The sequence below is a fragment of the Mustelus asterias genome, chromosome 21, assembly GCF_964213995.1.
Source record: "Mustelus asterias chromosome 21, sMusAst1.hap1.1, whole genome shotgun sequence".
Classification (NCBI taxonomy): Eukaryota; Metazoa; Chordata; class Chondrichthyes; order Carcharhiniformes; family Triakidae; genus Mustelus; species Mustelus asterias.
This window is the reverse complement of record NC_135821.1, coordinates 66,324,357-66,339,559: the sequence shown is the minus strand read 5'-3', so window position 1 is coordinate 66,339,559 and position 15,203 is coordinate 66,324,357. Positions and strand designations below refer to the sequence as shown.

General features: G+C 41.7%; 1 protein-coding gene and 1 non-coding gene across 3 annotated transcripts in view; both read right to left on the bottom strand.

The window, feature by feature from the left end:
• Positions 1-1,411: 1,411 nt before the first annotated feature.
• Positions 1,412-15,203, bottom strand: part of LOC144509362 (polyadenylate-binding protein 4-like) — a 43,004-nt gene continuing 29,212 nt past the window's right edge. For both annotated transcript variants that reach the window (XM_078238079.1, XM_078238080.1), the window contains 7 exons: positions 12,567-12,657; positions 9,060-9,176; positions 6,124-6,263; positions 5,491-5,584; positions 5,151-5,281; positions 4,545-4,655; positions 1,412-1,871 (listed from right to left, as the gene is read on the bottom strand). In XM_078238079.1, the coding sequence (XP_078094205.1) occupies positions 4,569-4,655; positions 5,151-5,281; positions 5,491-5,584; positions 6,124-6,263; positions 9,060-9,176; positions 12,567-12,657 (660 nt within the window). In that variant the 3' untranslated portion in view covers positions 1,412-1,871; positions 4,545-4,568. The remainder of the gene's footprint in view (positions 1,872-4,544; positions 4,656-5,150; positions 5,282-5,490; positions 5,585-6,123; positions 6,264-9,059; positions 9,177-12,566; positions 12,658-15,203) is intronic.
• On the bottom strand, positions 14,088-14,219 carry LOC144509573 (small nucleolar RNA SNORA55). Its single transcript, XR_013500498.1, has one exon. It is a non-coding gene; the product is annotated as a small nucleolar RNA SNORA55 (small nucleolar RNA).

Below are 15,203 nucleotides of genomic sequence, written 5' to 3'. Positions count from 1 at the left end.
CAGAGCAGAGGTGAGTGACAGCACTTGACATCAAGGCTGCATTTGAACGAGTGTGGCATCAAGGAGCCTTAGCAAAACTGGAATCAATGGGTATCAGGGGGCTAACTCTCCACTGGTTGGAGTCATACTTGGCACACAGGAAGATGGTTGTGGGGGGGTCAGTCATCTAAGCTCCAGGACATCTTTGCAGGAGTCCCTCAGGGTAGTGTCCTAGGCCCAACCATCTTCAACTGCTTCATCAATGACCTTCCCTCCATCATAAGGTCAGAACTGGGGGCGTTCGCCGATGATTGCACAATGTTCAGCACTATTCGTGACTCCTTAGATACTGAAGCAGTCCATGTTCAAATGCAACAAAATCTGAACAATATCCAGGTTTGGGCTGACAAGTGGTAACACAAATGCCAGGCAATGACCATCACCAGTAAGAGACAATCTAACCACTGCTCCTGACATTCATTGGTATTACCATCATTGAATCCCCCACGGTCAACATCCTTGGGGGTTACCATTTACCAGAAACTCAACTGGACTCACCACATAAACACAGTGGCTACAAAAGCAGGTTAGAGGCCAGGAATACTGCGGCGAGCAACTCTCCTATGATTCCCCAAAGCCTATCCACCATCTACAAGGCACAACTCAGGATTGTGATGGAATATTCCCCACTTGCCTGGATGGGTGCAGCTCCAACAACACTCAAGAAGCTTGACATCAGCGAGGACAAAGCAGCCTGCTTGACTGGCACCACATCCACAAACATCCGCTCTCTCCACCACCGGCGCTCAGTAGCAGCAGTGCGTACTATCTACAAGATGCACTGCCGGAACGCTCCAAGGTTCTTTATGTAGCACATTCCAAACCCACAACCACTTCCATCTAGAAGGACAAGGGCAACAGATACATGGGAACACCACGACCTGCAAGTTCCCCTCCAAGCCACTCACCATCCTGACTTGGAAATATATCGCCGTTTCTTCGCAGTTGCTGGTTCAACGTACTGGAATTCCCTCCCCGACGGCATTGTGAATCAACGACAGCATGTGGACAGTAGCGTTTCAAGAAGGCAGCTCACCACCACCTTCGCAAGGGCAAGTAGGGATGGGCAATAAATGCTGCCAAGCCAGTGATGTTCACGTCCCACGAATGAATAAAGGAAAAGGAGCCTGGCGTTCAGGTCTGGAATCTGCTGCTACTTAGATGGAGAGTAACAGAGAAGCCACAAACATGCTAAGGTACTATCAACATCACAGAACAGCTACAATATTCTTCCCTTGTGTAATGTTATTTTCTCTTTTGCCTCAGAAGCTCCACTCCCCTAATTTAAAAGTTCAGCTACACTGCCACAACCTAATAAAACAAGCCAAAAAAGAATCACATTCCCGCCAATGTAAATGAAGACAAGTGACACTTCTTAGTGAAAGAGTTTTTTTATTGTTTTCTCCCTTCCTCAATCAGAAACACACTTTTCCAGATTTAGGCAAACTTGAGTTTTAAAAATTAAAACACACCTTAATGATAAAACTCAACTGCAAAATAAAATCTAGCTCCATTCTCATACCCTTAACCTTTTTATTTCCTGTTCTTTAAAGAGAAGGAAAATAAATAAATAAATCTACCCTGGCCACAGATACCCATTTTCAAAACAAGTTCTAAATGAAAGTGGTGCCCCGTTTGATAATTTTATAGTTTGATTTATCAAAATATATTTCTTTTAAATTCTTACGGTACATTTAAAATGTTTCAGAATCTGGTTATTTGAAATTTTGCAATGTTTTTTGTTTTTTTTTTCCTCAAAGCTAAGCACAATCCACGCATCCAGTCTGAATATATCTGAATCAAAATTTGTGGAATCCTTGGTTCTTGGCAATCTGTAAAGGATAAAATAAAATAACTGGTTAGCTGCTGTTCAAACAGTGCCTACTCTCAAATCAATATTACCGACCAGTTCCAGAGTCACAAACCAAAGAGTGAACTCACTGAAATAACTGCAGTAAGAATTTGTTTGATGTCATGTAAAAACTGAAAATAAAATTACTACAAAGGATTGTCCTGGCAAAACACAATGATACTTTACAAAAGCAACATTATATGAAAGCTGAAAATGTGAAATAACATAAAATGGTGGAAGTACTCCTAAACTTCAGCTGTTTCTCTCTCCACAGGTGATGCCAGACCTGCTGAGTATCTCCCACATTTTCTGCTTTTATACTATTACAGGGTGGCCAGATTTTCTGAAACTTAGAGCCGCATATGATAATCTTCAGATATTCGAGAGCTGTTAGACACGGACACCTTTCAGACACACTATTCACTACTTAACTGACTTTGGCAGCCTTACTCTTCCAATGCGCCAAATCAATCCAGAGGATAAAAAATATTGATTATACTTGAAAAAAGTCAGAACCACCTACTGAACAAAAGATTTGAATCAGAGTGCCTGTATCTCACTACAGTAGATTCTTATATTCCTCTGTTCAGTATTAAACTGCTTCTTCCCTTTCCAGACAGGGGTTGCAAGTCAGAGGGTCGGCAGCGAGAGGGTGGGTTAGGGAGCTGGACAGGTCACACTGTCATACATTAGACCGGCAGGAAATTTATGAAAGGAGACGGTGCTGGGGTGGAGACTGAATCAAGCACGGATTCATTGAATATCGGAGCAACTTCAAGGTCAGCGGAAACAAATCCTTGAGCTTGTTTGTAACCCTCCTCCCAGCGCTGCTCTCTGGTTCTCTCTGTCTGTGAGGCTGTAAATGTCCGAGGCCGCACTGGCTGTTTATCTCCCACCAATATGCACTGTAACAGTTTCACAGCTCGAGGAGTGAGGTACACGAGTGTAAAAGAGCCACCCCGTACTAATACTGGGGTTGGCCACCCCTTTTTGGGTCTTTCACCAAAAACTCCTTTTTTGGTCTTTCACACCATTATCATCTTTACTTTGGCCTCTGCTGTAGTATTTTTCAGTGTTACACTATGGATCGCTGTCTTCAATAAACTACAGAGTTAACTCGTTTACCCGAGACTAAAATGAATTTAAATCCTTCCCAAAAGCAGCCTCAGTAGCCTCTGTCATCCTCTAGCACCAATGCAGTTTATCTACCCCAAAGAGGTTAATTAAATCCAACTAACCTCCTTCCCATCTGTTCTGATGATGCTACCTTCCACAATGGTGCTTCTGACATGTCTTCCTTTTCCCTTAACTGAGGATTCCCCTCACAGGACCCGCAAGCATGACTGACTCATTTCTTACACTTTTGCCCTCGCCCCTCCCTCCTATGATAGGGTTCCCCTTGTCCACCTCACCCACCTCCGCATTCAAAGGATTACCATACACCATTTCTACCATCTCCAGCATGTATCCACAACCAAACCTCTTCCCCTCACCTCCTCCGTCAGCATTCCCTAGGGACCATTCCACCGTGACGCCCTGATTCATTCCTCTATCACTCTCAATACGTAATCCCCTTCCCATGCAATCACAGAAGGTGCAATGCTTGCCCCGATACCTGTTTACTGTCCAAAGCCTCAAACACACCTTCTAGGTGAAGCAGCCACTTACTTTCACTTCTTTCGATTTAGTCTATTTTATTTGCTGTTCACAATGTGGTCTCCTTTACACGGTGAAGACCAAACACAGACAGGCTGACTGTTTTGCAGAACACCTCAGTTCAGTCCGCAAGCGTGACACTGACCTTGCGGTCGGAGTCATTTCAATTCACCACATTGTTCTCACACTCACATTTCTGTCCTCCACCTGCTGCAATGTTTCATGAAGCCCAACACAAGCTTGAAGAACAACACCCCACCTTCCAATTACAGCCTTCCAGACGCAACATTGAGTTCAACAGCTTCATACCATAGACTCTGTCCTCTATTTTGTATTTTTTCTCCCTAGTGCCAGTCTGTATCTTGTTCTCATGTTTGTGCTGTCAGACAGTGCTGACCTACTCTGGACCAATGCTTTGTTCATTTACTACAACTATTAGACCATAAGACATAGGAGCAGAATTAGGCCACTCGACCCATCGAGTCTGCTCCGCCATTCAATCATGGCTGATATTTTTCTCATCCCCAATCTCCTGCCTTTTCCCCATAACCCCCTGATCCCCGTATCAATCAAGAACCTATCTATCTCTGTCTTAAAGACACTCAATGACCTATTGCCCACTCACTTTGTCTTTTGTTCTATGACGTCTTTGTCATTTATCTCTCCACACCCTCTAACCTATCCCTGACTGTCCCTTTTTGCTCTAACTGACCCTCCTCACTTTTTGAACACATAAAACCCATCAAATTTCTACCTCTCCTCAGTTCCCAAGAAGAGCCATATTGGATTTGAAACATTAACTCTGTGCCTCATTCCACAGACCGGAGTTTTCTGTTTTTATTTCAGACCTTACACTGCAAGTGCAGTCGTGATGCACATAGTCCCCTAGGACTAATTCAAATATAGTCCAATTACTGGCTTCACTGACACAGTAATTGTCTAGGGAAACCAATTTATGCCATGAATACTGGAGTCAATTAAAAATGTGAACACTTACCATTTGCACATCTCATTGCCACAATTAGGATGTGGCTACAACCACAGCTGCCTTCTGGGCAGCCTCTTTCTTGGCCTGATGAGCTTGTAGCACAGCCACAGCTTCTTCAACCTGGAAAACAGATTCCAGATTTCCAACATGAACCAAAACCGCTCCTCAAATCACTATTTGCTATGTAGTTTGTGCAACATTCCTTCCAATTACATGCGTCAATGTTTTTGATAAAGTTGTCAGATTTCTTTGTTGAAATGTCACTGAAGGTGCCCAAGTTATTAGAAGTCAAAAGCCAGTTGAATGCTGCTGTGTATTCAGCTGGCACAGGGTTTATGGGTCCCACACATCCCTGGCCAATCCCAAACAACAACTGCAGTTTTTGGTGCAGAATCAATCTCAGAATCTGCTATAGTCGCGGACTGGCCCACAGTGGATAATAAAGACATGAAGATAGGTTTCTACAAGGATGAGGAAATCGTGAGACCGCCTTAAAGTCGAGAGAGGTTGTAGTACTTTATATTGAAACCAGTCTCCACATTGTCATATTTCAGTCATTTGGATGTTAGAACTAGTCTCTACCAACAGCTATAAAATTGATCAGAATCAGTATACCTTTGACCGGAGTGATTCTGGGGACTCCAACATGTGTAGCAGCTCAGAGTTGTCTATCTCTAGAAGCATTCCAGTGATCTTTCCAGCTAAGGAAGGGTGCATACTCTGGATCAAGGGGAACAGGCGTTCACCTGAGAATGCAGAACAGAATTTAGATCCGTCTTTGAATCAAAGTTAACAGTGGATAAGTGAGGCGAATGAAAGTTTTTCAACCGCTTTTTGTAAGTATTAAATAGTCCTGCATTTATGATATGACATGTTTGAGAGCTCAAAGCAACACTTATTATTTCATTCACTTGTATCACAGTCATACGGCAGAGGTATTTCAGACTTCACTTACCCAGCATCTGCTTCTGTTCCTGAGGCGGGGCTGCAGCAAGCATGGAGGCTGTTAGAGGTTCCTGTCCTTGTACAAGCACTGCAGACTGAGAGGGCTATATAAAAAAAAAGGTCTTTAGTTAGCCAAATTGTATCTTTCTTCTCTGTCAGTAGCATCCAATTGCCCAAAGTTAGGTAAGCCACTAAAACTAGCTTCTGTATTTCAACTCTTGGACCTGTGACCATGGAATGTGCAAGACTAACATGGACAAACTCTCCCTCTCTCCAGTCTTCCTGAGACACTGTGGCTGCGTCTGGTTTCTGTTTGAGGTCACTGTTGATAGGTGGCCGTTAAGCCATCATCTACTTTGTGAATATTAGTACATGTAATTTGCATTAATGTTCAGATACCTTTTCTCAAATCTTAAAATCACAGACATTCATTAAAATGTGTTTATGCTTTTATGTGAACTTATAAAGACTATTGGAAAGGATGAAAGATTATTACTTTTGGTAACCCTGGTCCTCAGTTAGTTAGCTGAATATATTACATCAGTGACTATGCAAAACAGATTAGGCTAGTCCTGTTTATTATGTACTCAATTAGGGTAATTCATCCTAATTTTTGAATGGAAATTTCATGACTTTATAGTACCTGCTGTACAGCCATTTGAGGTTGTACTACTGATTGCTGTGGGTTGCGGACAGTGGGAGCATATTTGTACGGTGGAACACCTCGTGGTGTTGGGCCAGCAATTCCAGGGCGATGAGCCAGATTCTGAGCCGTAGATAACCCTGAAACAACAAAGCCATGAGCTAGATTTCCACAGAGCTGAATAAAAAGATCCATGTCTGTCAAGCCAAGGATAGCAACTTCCACATCAGGTAACGAGTACACAATTAGTTACAGCAGGAAACTATTGCCTGGTTTATGAAAAGTACTCACCCATTTCCAAGGAAGGAAAACAATAAGGAGCAGAAAGCTTGACTGATTTTTCACATTCAGTCCTCGAGAATGAGTAGGCAAACTGTCACACCACCTACTGCTGTCAAGGCTGAGATCAAAGAATTCAGTAAGAAGTTTAACAACACCAGGTTAAAGTCCAACAGGTTTATTTGGCAGCGGTCTTTTGCTACCAAATAAACCTGTTGGACTTTAACCTGGTGTTGTTAAACTTCTTACTGTGTTTACCCCAGTCCAACGCCGGCATCTCCACATCATCAAAGAATTCAACAGTTTCCAGCTGAAACCTAGGAGCTTAACGTCCTGTGTAACTCAATTCCATAGAGAAATTCCCTGCCAGTTTCCTCTCGTCTTCTTCCGAACGTGCCAATTTCAGCTAGATGTTGGGGGCGATTCTCCCAACTGGCCGGGTTGGGGGGGGGAGATGAGGCCTTGTAAGTTCTCACATGTGGATGTAAAAGATCTATTTAAAAAGGGTGCAAGAGTTCTGCCAGTGTAAATATCAACATTTACCCCTCAACCAACATCACTGAAAACTATAATCTGGTCACTTGCCTCCATTCTGTTTATGGGACCCCACTCTGTAAATGGGCTGCCACATTTTTCTACATTACAACAGGGACTAAACTTCAAAAGTACTTTATCAACTAGAGAGCCTTTCGGCATACATCAAGAGTGTGAAAAGTGCTATGTAATTACAAGTTGTAGGGACATCATGGCCAACCTCGGTATTGACAATCAGGGCTGGATTTTCATCCCCATAGGAAGTTAGCACGGTAATTTGCACTGTAAACTGGGATGCCAACATTACCCTGGCCTCAGGCCATTTTCCTGGAGGCAGGAGTGCTATTTAACCACAACCAGTGAATTGTCAATTTGAGGTAGGTAAATGTTCACTTCAAGCAAATTAACAGAGGGGCCCACTGGAATTTTCCAGTCAGCCGTTGGCATCTCTGAGGCAAAGGGGAGTAGGCCAGCTGCCTGAAGGCTAGGGGGCAAATGTCCCGAAGGCTTTGAGGCCACCACAAAGGTGCTTCAAGATGAAGACACCACCCTCTCCCTCTCACTTAACTGCAGGCTGCTGCTCTTGAGGCTGGAGGAGCTCCTATTGGCCCTCCAGCTTTGGGAGCCTGACCAGCATCCGTAATTGGACAGTAAGCTAGCCTTCTGGTCACTAATTGGCCAACTGAGGGGAAGTCACTACTGGGTGACTGTTTTACCCACAGTGGGAATCGCGGCCCACCCCTCAGTTGACCACAATGTACTGCACTTCTAAATCGGAGCTTACTGGATAGCCATCAGGAAGAAGAACGATTACTGAAATCAGCAATCCTGGCACAGTCAGGGAATGAAAGATGGCTTTTTTAAACTGTCAGTGTGAGTAGGTGCCTCTGGAGAGAATATCAGAGCAACTATCACCTGGACCTCCTGCAGGACGTTTCAAAAAATGCAAATGCAAGAAACCAGCCCTTGGCCAGAATCGCAATGTGTTTGTCAGACAGCAACATCAACACACAATGGTAGATCTGGCAATGTAAGGGGATCTTACAACGTACAATCCTACAAGATCTGGAAATGTAAGGGGAGGAGTTCTACAATCTTTTAAATGCAAATACAATAGCAAGACAGACACTACTTACTAAAAGATTTACTCCCAAATTACTAAAACCATGATTCTAGTTTATTAATGAAAAAATGTAAGTGAGATCTAATGCTGCTCAAATAAATGATCTTGTGAATGTGATAGACCAGACAGACTCTTCACGTACTCTGTGCATTCAACCATTTTCATCAATGCATTCCTCAACTGGCATTGCAAACTACTTTGTACATTTTGTCAGGATAATGGAAGATGCACTAATGTAACAAATATTGTGGTAACATTCGCTCCACAAGCTCCACAGAAGTGTCAGACAATGACCATTTCCATTCAACAAGAGAATCTAACCATCTCCCCATGACATTCAATGGCATTACCATCCCTGAATCCCCCATTATCAACATCATGGGCGTTTACCATTGACCAGAAATTGAACTGGACCAGCCGTATAAAATAGTGTGGCAAGTCAGAGGCTGGGAATTGCGCGACAATTAACTTACTCCCCGAAGACTGTCAACCATCTACAAGTCAGGAATCACAACACTCTTCCATAACAGTCAAGAAGCTCGACACCATCCAGGACAAAGTAGCCTGCTTGCCAAATCCACCAGTTTAAACATTCACTTCCTCCACCACCAATGCACAACGGCAAGAGAATAGACCATCGACAAGATGAGTTGCAGCAATTCTCCAAGGTTCCTTCCAAACCTGTGACTCCGCCACCTTGACGTACAAGGGCAGCAGATGCATGGGAACGCCACCACCTGCAAGTTCCCCTCCAAGCCACACACCATTTGGCCTGGAAACATATCTCCATTCCTTCACTGTCACTGGGTCATAATCCTGGAACTCCCTTCCCAACAGCACTATGGGTGTACCTATGCCACATGAATTACAGCAGTTCAAGAAGACAACTCATCACCACACTCGAGGGCAATTGGGGACGGCCAGAAATGCTGATCTAGCCAGTGACGCCCACATGCCACGAATGAATACAATAATGTTTTGTAATTACATAAACACTCACCCATTCTCTGTGCACCAGGAATACCTCGAGGACCCTGAGTATTTCCTGTTGGCGTTAGGTGACGCAGAGAAGGCCTAGGACCTCCCTGACGAAGGGCATTCGGCATGGCTTGGAACCCTGTTGTAGCAAAGAACAGATATGGGGAAACAATCAAATATATATATATTTAAAATTATATATATTATATATATTGTACTTAAGCCTTCTGAGACCAAGCACAATACCATCAGGAACTTTTCCCAGTTCTGATGAAAGTTAATGCTTCACGTCAATGTTTCTCTTTCCATATATGCTGCCAGACCTGATTATTTCAGCACTGTCCTGTTTTCAGCTTCTGCAGTGGTTCGTTTCTGTACAACTGCAACTTGTGAATACAGATCTACATTTTTAAAATTTGTTGCGTGCTTAAAAATTGTTGAATTCTTTGGGATGGATATTTAATGAATATTAGACTTATTACTCTAAAATCAATGTTCCCACTTAGCTGAGCTGTCATTAAGCAATCCTGAACATATTGCACAGCGCAACGAACAGGTTAGGCACAGCCAACGTTTCCTTGCATGATGCAAGCGTACACAGCCACATAGCAAACAAAATGGAACGTATAATGGAACAAACAGGCTACACACACAAGGAAGGAAAATTAAAGGGAACATAGCCTAAAACCTGCAGAATTGTACCAGGACACATTTCTGACTTTCACTAGCTGTCAAGTTTTCATTGTACTTGTGCACAAGTCACATCTCCAACTTTTCAAGTCAAAAACCTACATGAACATGCAGCAAGATTATAGACTATTCTCTGGAACTAGAAGTTATCCACTAAATTAACAAAGTAATGAACTACTTAAAATAAAAATTCTCAATTAAAATAGTATTTCCAATGACCTGTTGTAGCAGTGCTAATATTTAAATTCCACACAGCACGGCACCACAATCTGTTGTCTTCCCAGGACCAGATTACAATTCAACATCTAAATTGGTCAGCCGTGAGCATTTTACTTAACAACAGCAATAAAGGTGTTTTTTTTTTTAATTCTACAACTCCAAACTAGATGTACAATTGCAACACAAAAATAGTCAAGAACTCATGAAGACACGTTTGTATATTCTCCACACCAGTAATTGAGAGCGGTCTTTGAATTAGTTGTGAATAATCAGAATTTACCTTCCCTCCCCACCTATTCCAGATTCGATCATCCTCAGGAGAGGTTTATGGGTTAACGCTTCAAATGCTCTCATGTTCAAGATCACTGGGCAGGCTAGCATCTTTTAACGTAAGTTGATGCTACTTACCGCATTAATTGTAGGCTATCAGTTCCCATTTGTCCATTAACATTTTATGCTGAACAGCTGCTGGGACCCCACCAGCTCCCCACTCTAAAATATGCAATTTAGAAATCTCACAACAAAATGAAAGGCAAAGACTAACTCAGATCAACAGAGGGATCAAACGTGGAGCTGCCCTGATTTACAACATCAAGGGTTACCTTTAATTCATTTAATGATTGAGGAAATTTCTATCTTAAAGTTAAAAACACAAAAAAGTGTTTATTACAAATTAACAGTTGACACAAAGTCCACTTAAAAAGCCAGGGAGGAAAATCCAACATTGAGAAACATTCCTGCAATTTTATGGATTTATAATACCTAATATCTTTTTCATTTAATACACGTCTCACTATGAATATGAGAGTAAACTAGTGAGAAACATAAAAGAGGACTGTGAAACCTTCTATAGGTATGTAAAAACAAATGTGGATCTACTACAAGTGGAGTCAGGCGAAGTTATAATAAAGAACAGGCAGAGAAATTGAACAAATATTTTTGTGCCTGTCGCCGCGGAGGAAAACACTGAAAACTTTCCAGAATAATGGAGAATCAAGGGACTGTTGGGAATGAAGAACTGCAAGATGTTAATATTATTTAAAAAGTACTAATATTAATAAAACAAGTACTAGAGAAATTAATGGGACTTGAAGTAGATAAATCCCTAGGGTGATCTCTATCCCAGAGTGATGAAAGAGGTGGCTGTGGAGATAGTAGATGCATTGGTGGTCACCTTTCAAAGTTCTATTGGTTCTGGAATGGTTCCTGCAGATTGGAAGGTGGAAAATGGAACCCACCTATTTATTATAGGAGGGAGAGAAAACAGGGAACTACAGACCTGTTAGCCTGACATCAGTAGTAGGAAAAATGCTAGAATCTATAATAAAGGATGCATTAAAGTTGCATTAGTTGGAGTATTTTGAGGATGTAACAAGCAGAATAGAAAAAGGGGGAAAGCAGTGAATGTGGTATATTTAGATTTTCAGCAAGCTTTTGATAAGGTCCCCCACACAAGTTAGGAAATAAAATTAGAGCACATTGGATTAGAAGTAATGTACTGGCATGGACTGAGAACTAGCTAATGGATAGAGAACAGAGGAATAACTGAATCATTTCAGGTTAACAGGTTGTGACTAATGGGATAGCACAAGGATGCGTGCTTGGGCCCCAGCTATTCACATCTACATCAATAATTTGGACGGGGGGATTAAATGTAGTATTTCCAAGTTTGCAGATGACACAAAACAACGTGGAACTGAGTTCTAAGGACGATGCAAAGATGCTTCAAGGGAATTTGGAGAGGCTAAGTAAGCGAAGGGACAAAAATTTGACAGATTGAATACAATGTGCAGAAATGAGGTTATCCACTTTGGTCAGAAGAACAGAAATACAGAGTATTTCTTAAATGGAGAGAGGCTGGAAAGTGTTGAACTTCAAAGAGACTTGGGTATCCTTGTTCATAAATCACTGAAAACTAACATGCAAGTACAGCAAGCAATTAAGGCAATTGGTGTGTTGATAATTATTACAAGAATATTTCGGTTTAGGAATGAAGATGCTTTACTGTAAAGATATAGAGCTTTGGTGAGACTGCACCTGGAGTAACGTTTGCAGTTTTGGTCTCCTTACTTAAGGAAAGATATACTTGCTATAGAGGGAGTGCAACAAAGGTTCACTAAATTAATTCCTGGGATGGAAGGATTGCCATTTGATAAAAGATTAACAGACTGCGCCTTTATTCGCTGGAGTTTAGAAGGATGAAAATTGATCTCATTCAAACATATAAAATTCTAGCAGGGATCAACAGGGTAGATGTGGGAAGGATATTTCCTCTGGCTGGGGGAACCAGGGACACAGTTTCAGAATAAGGGGCAGGCCATTCAGGATTGAGGATCAGGAGGAATTTCTTCACTCAGGGTGATGAATCTTTGGAATTCTCTGTCCTGGAGGGCTGTGGCATCTCAGTGGTTGAGCATGCTCAAAACTAATATCGATATTGATTTCTACACATTAAAAACATTAAGGGTTACAGGAATAGTGCAGGAAAATGATGCTGAATTGGAAGATCAGTGATGACCTCATTGACTGGCAGAGTTGGATCAAAGGATCGAATGACCTACTCCTATTTCATTAATTTCAAGCAAGTAAATATGACAAATGCCACTGCTGTGATGCTTACCTTGGGGCCTGGTTTGCTGCTGTTGCCAGCGTGGACTGGGTCTCATCTGAGCCATCTGATTTGGTGCATAATAGGTAGCTCTACTTTGGGCCTGGGGAAAAAAAACCAACCCATTTTATCCTTTCAGCAATACATTTTATCTGCAGCCTGAAACCCCCCAGATCATTTATTTTTCATAATTACCTTTAACAGAAATTAAATCCTAGAGTTGTGTTAATCATACATTCATTTCTACCCACTGTGTATGTTTTCAACAGCTGCCCATCAATGGATCCTTTTAATTTGTTGTGCTAACTTGGTTATATTCCTTTTCCCCTACTAATTATGTGTCAATTTATTCACAGCAGTCCAGTGACTGATGCAATACTAAAAGCAGAATATAAAACTCATACCAGTAGGCAAAAAACTCCTTCACAGATGGTATAAAACATGGAAAGTTCAAATTGTAATCTAGATGTGAGATGTGAAACTGCAAACAAGCCACACAAACTAGCTCTGCATTTATTCTGTACATATTGATAATAATTATGGGATGGGGAAAAGGGTTTAACCTAATATAGGTTGTGAGCACCAGAGCCATTTAGCAGCTGTGAAACATTCATAATGATCAAGATGATTAACCAAGTCATATAATGAAAGGAATGACTGTTATAACGCTATTCCAAGATTTTAAAAAAATGATCCATGGGCTTTGCTGGTAGGCCAGCATTAGCCCTAAGCTGCCTTCTTGAACCGCTCTAGACCATTTAGTGTAGGGCTATTTGGTTTGCATGCATCAGCTTGCCTATAGTCACATCTCTTCCCATCAGGCTACTATATGAATAATTGAGCTTCTATCTTCATAAAATGAAGTCAAGCTCTCCATCTCGCTCCTTAAAGGCGTTCCTTCAAACATCTCTTTCAACAACTTTCTAATTTCTCTAATGTTCCTTTGAAGTACATTGGAACATTGTACTATGTTAAACTTTTAACATATGTACAAGTTATGTTCACATACAAAATGAGTATACTTCAAATTTTAAAAAAATTGGGTGCTAAGTGTTTTAGGGATTACCAGAGGATGTGATATGGTATTAAATAAATCTAAATTATTTCTATATGAAATCTAAAAAATATTCAATGCCACACCCATGTTAAATACTCTGACTTTATGGCTACTGTGAATTAAGGCAACGGACTTATAAAGCATAGTGAACAGCCTGAGACAGGAGTTCCCTGGTGGCCCAGTGAGTAATTACATTGCATGGTGTTACAGGGCATTACAGGCTCTGGGAAGTCTTTGGCTTGACGCATGATCTTCAGCAGGATTGTGGATATTAAGCTACTGCAAGGTCAGAGAAGGAGAATTAAACTACATGAAATTTCCAAAGTTTGGAGCTTTTCAATGATTCCTATTGAAAACGAGGGGTTTGATACCGATGACTGAACAGCACAAAAAAACATGATGAAGAACATGAGTCATAGTCACCAAGAAGAGAGAAGACATAAATCCTAAAATTATTCGATAAAAATAACTTGTTATTTTGTTGCTAAGTTGTAGAGACAAGCCTCAATTTAGAAGAGACCCATCTGGATTTACTCAGCATTGCTCTGGCACAACAGCTCCTCCATGGTCTGCACTGACAAACAGAACTGGTTATAAGAACTAAGTGCTCCATTACATAAAGAACCAGACACGAACAAAGCTACACAACTACATTTGTTGTTTGCACAAACCTTTCCTATTTCTATGGCAGTATTCTAGTTAGATACTTTTTTCTTTAGCAGTAGTCGATTACCATTGCCTCAGGTAAACCTTTTCTTCCTGTACCATATATTAAGTGTATAACGTTAGCTGATGAATATTTCCCTTACCTCAATCCTTTGCTACAAAAATTACAACATGCTACTGTGCAAAGGGACCTGGGGGTCCTTGTGCATGAGACGCAAAAACCCAGTCTGCAGGTGCAACAGGTGATCAAGAAGGCAAATGGGATGTTGGCCTTTATCGCAAGGGGGATAGAATATAAAAGCAGAGATGTCTTGCTGCATCTGTACAGGGCATTGGTGAGGCCGCAGCTGGAATAGTGTGTGCAGTATTGGTCCCCTTATTTGCGGAAGGATATATTGGCCTTGGAGGGAGTGCAGAGAAGGTTCACCAGGTTGATACCAGAGATGAGGGGTGTTGATTATGAGGAGAGACTGAGCAGATTGGGTTTGTACTCGTTGGAATTTAGAAGGCTGAGGGGGATCTTATAGAGACCTATAAGATAATGAAGGGGCAGGATAGGGTAGAGGTGGAGAGATTCTTTCCACTTAGAAAGGAAGCTAGAACTAGAGGGCACAGCCTCAAAATAAAGGGGGGTCAGTTTAGGACAGAGTTGAGGAGGAACCTCTTCTCTCAGAGGGTGGTGAATCTCTGGAATTCTCTGCCCACTGAAGTGGTGGAGGCTACCTCGTTGAATACGTTTAAATCACGGATAGATGGATTCCTGATCGGTAAGGGAATTAGGGGTTATAGGGATCAGGCGGGTAAGTGGAGCTGATCCACTTCAGATCAGCCATGATCTTATTGAATGGCGGGGCAGGCTCGAGGGGCTAGATGGCCTACTCCTGCTCCTATTTCTTATGTTCTTACACAAAGTGATCATGAATAAT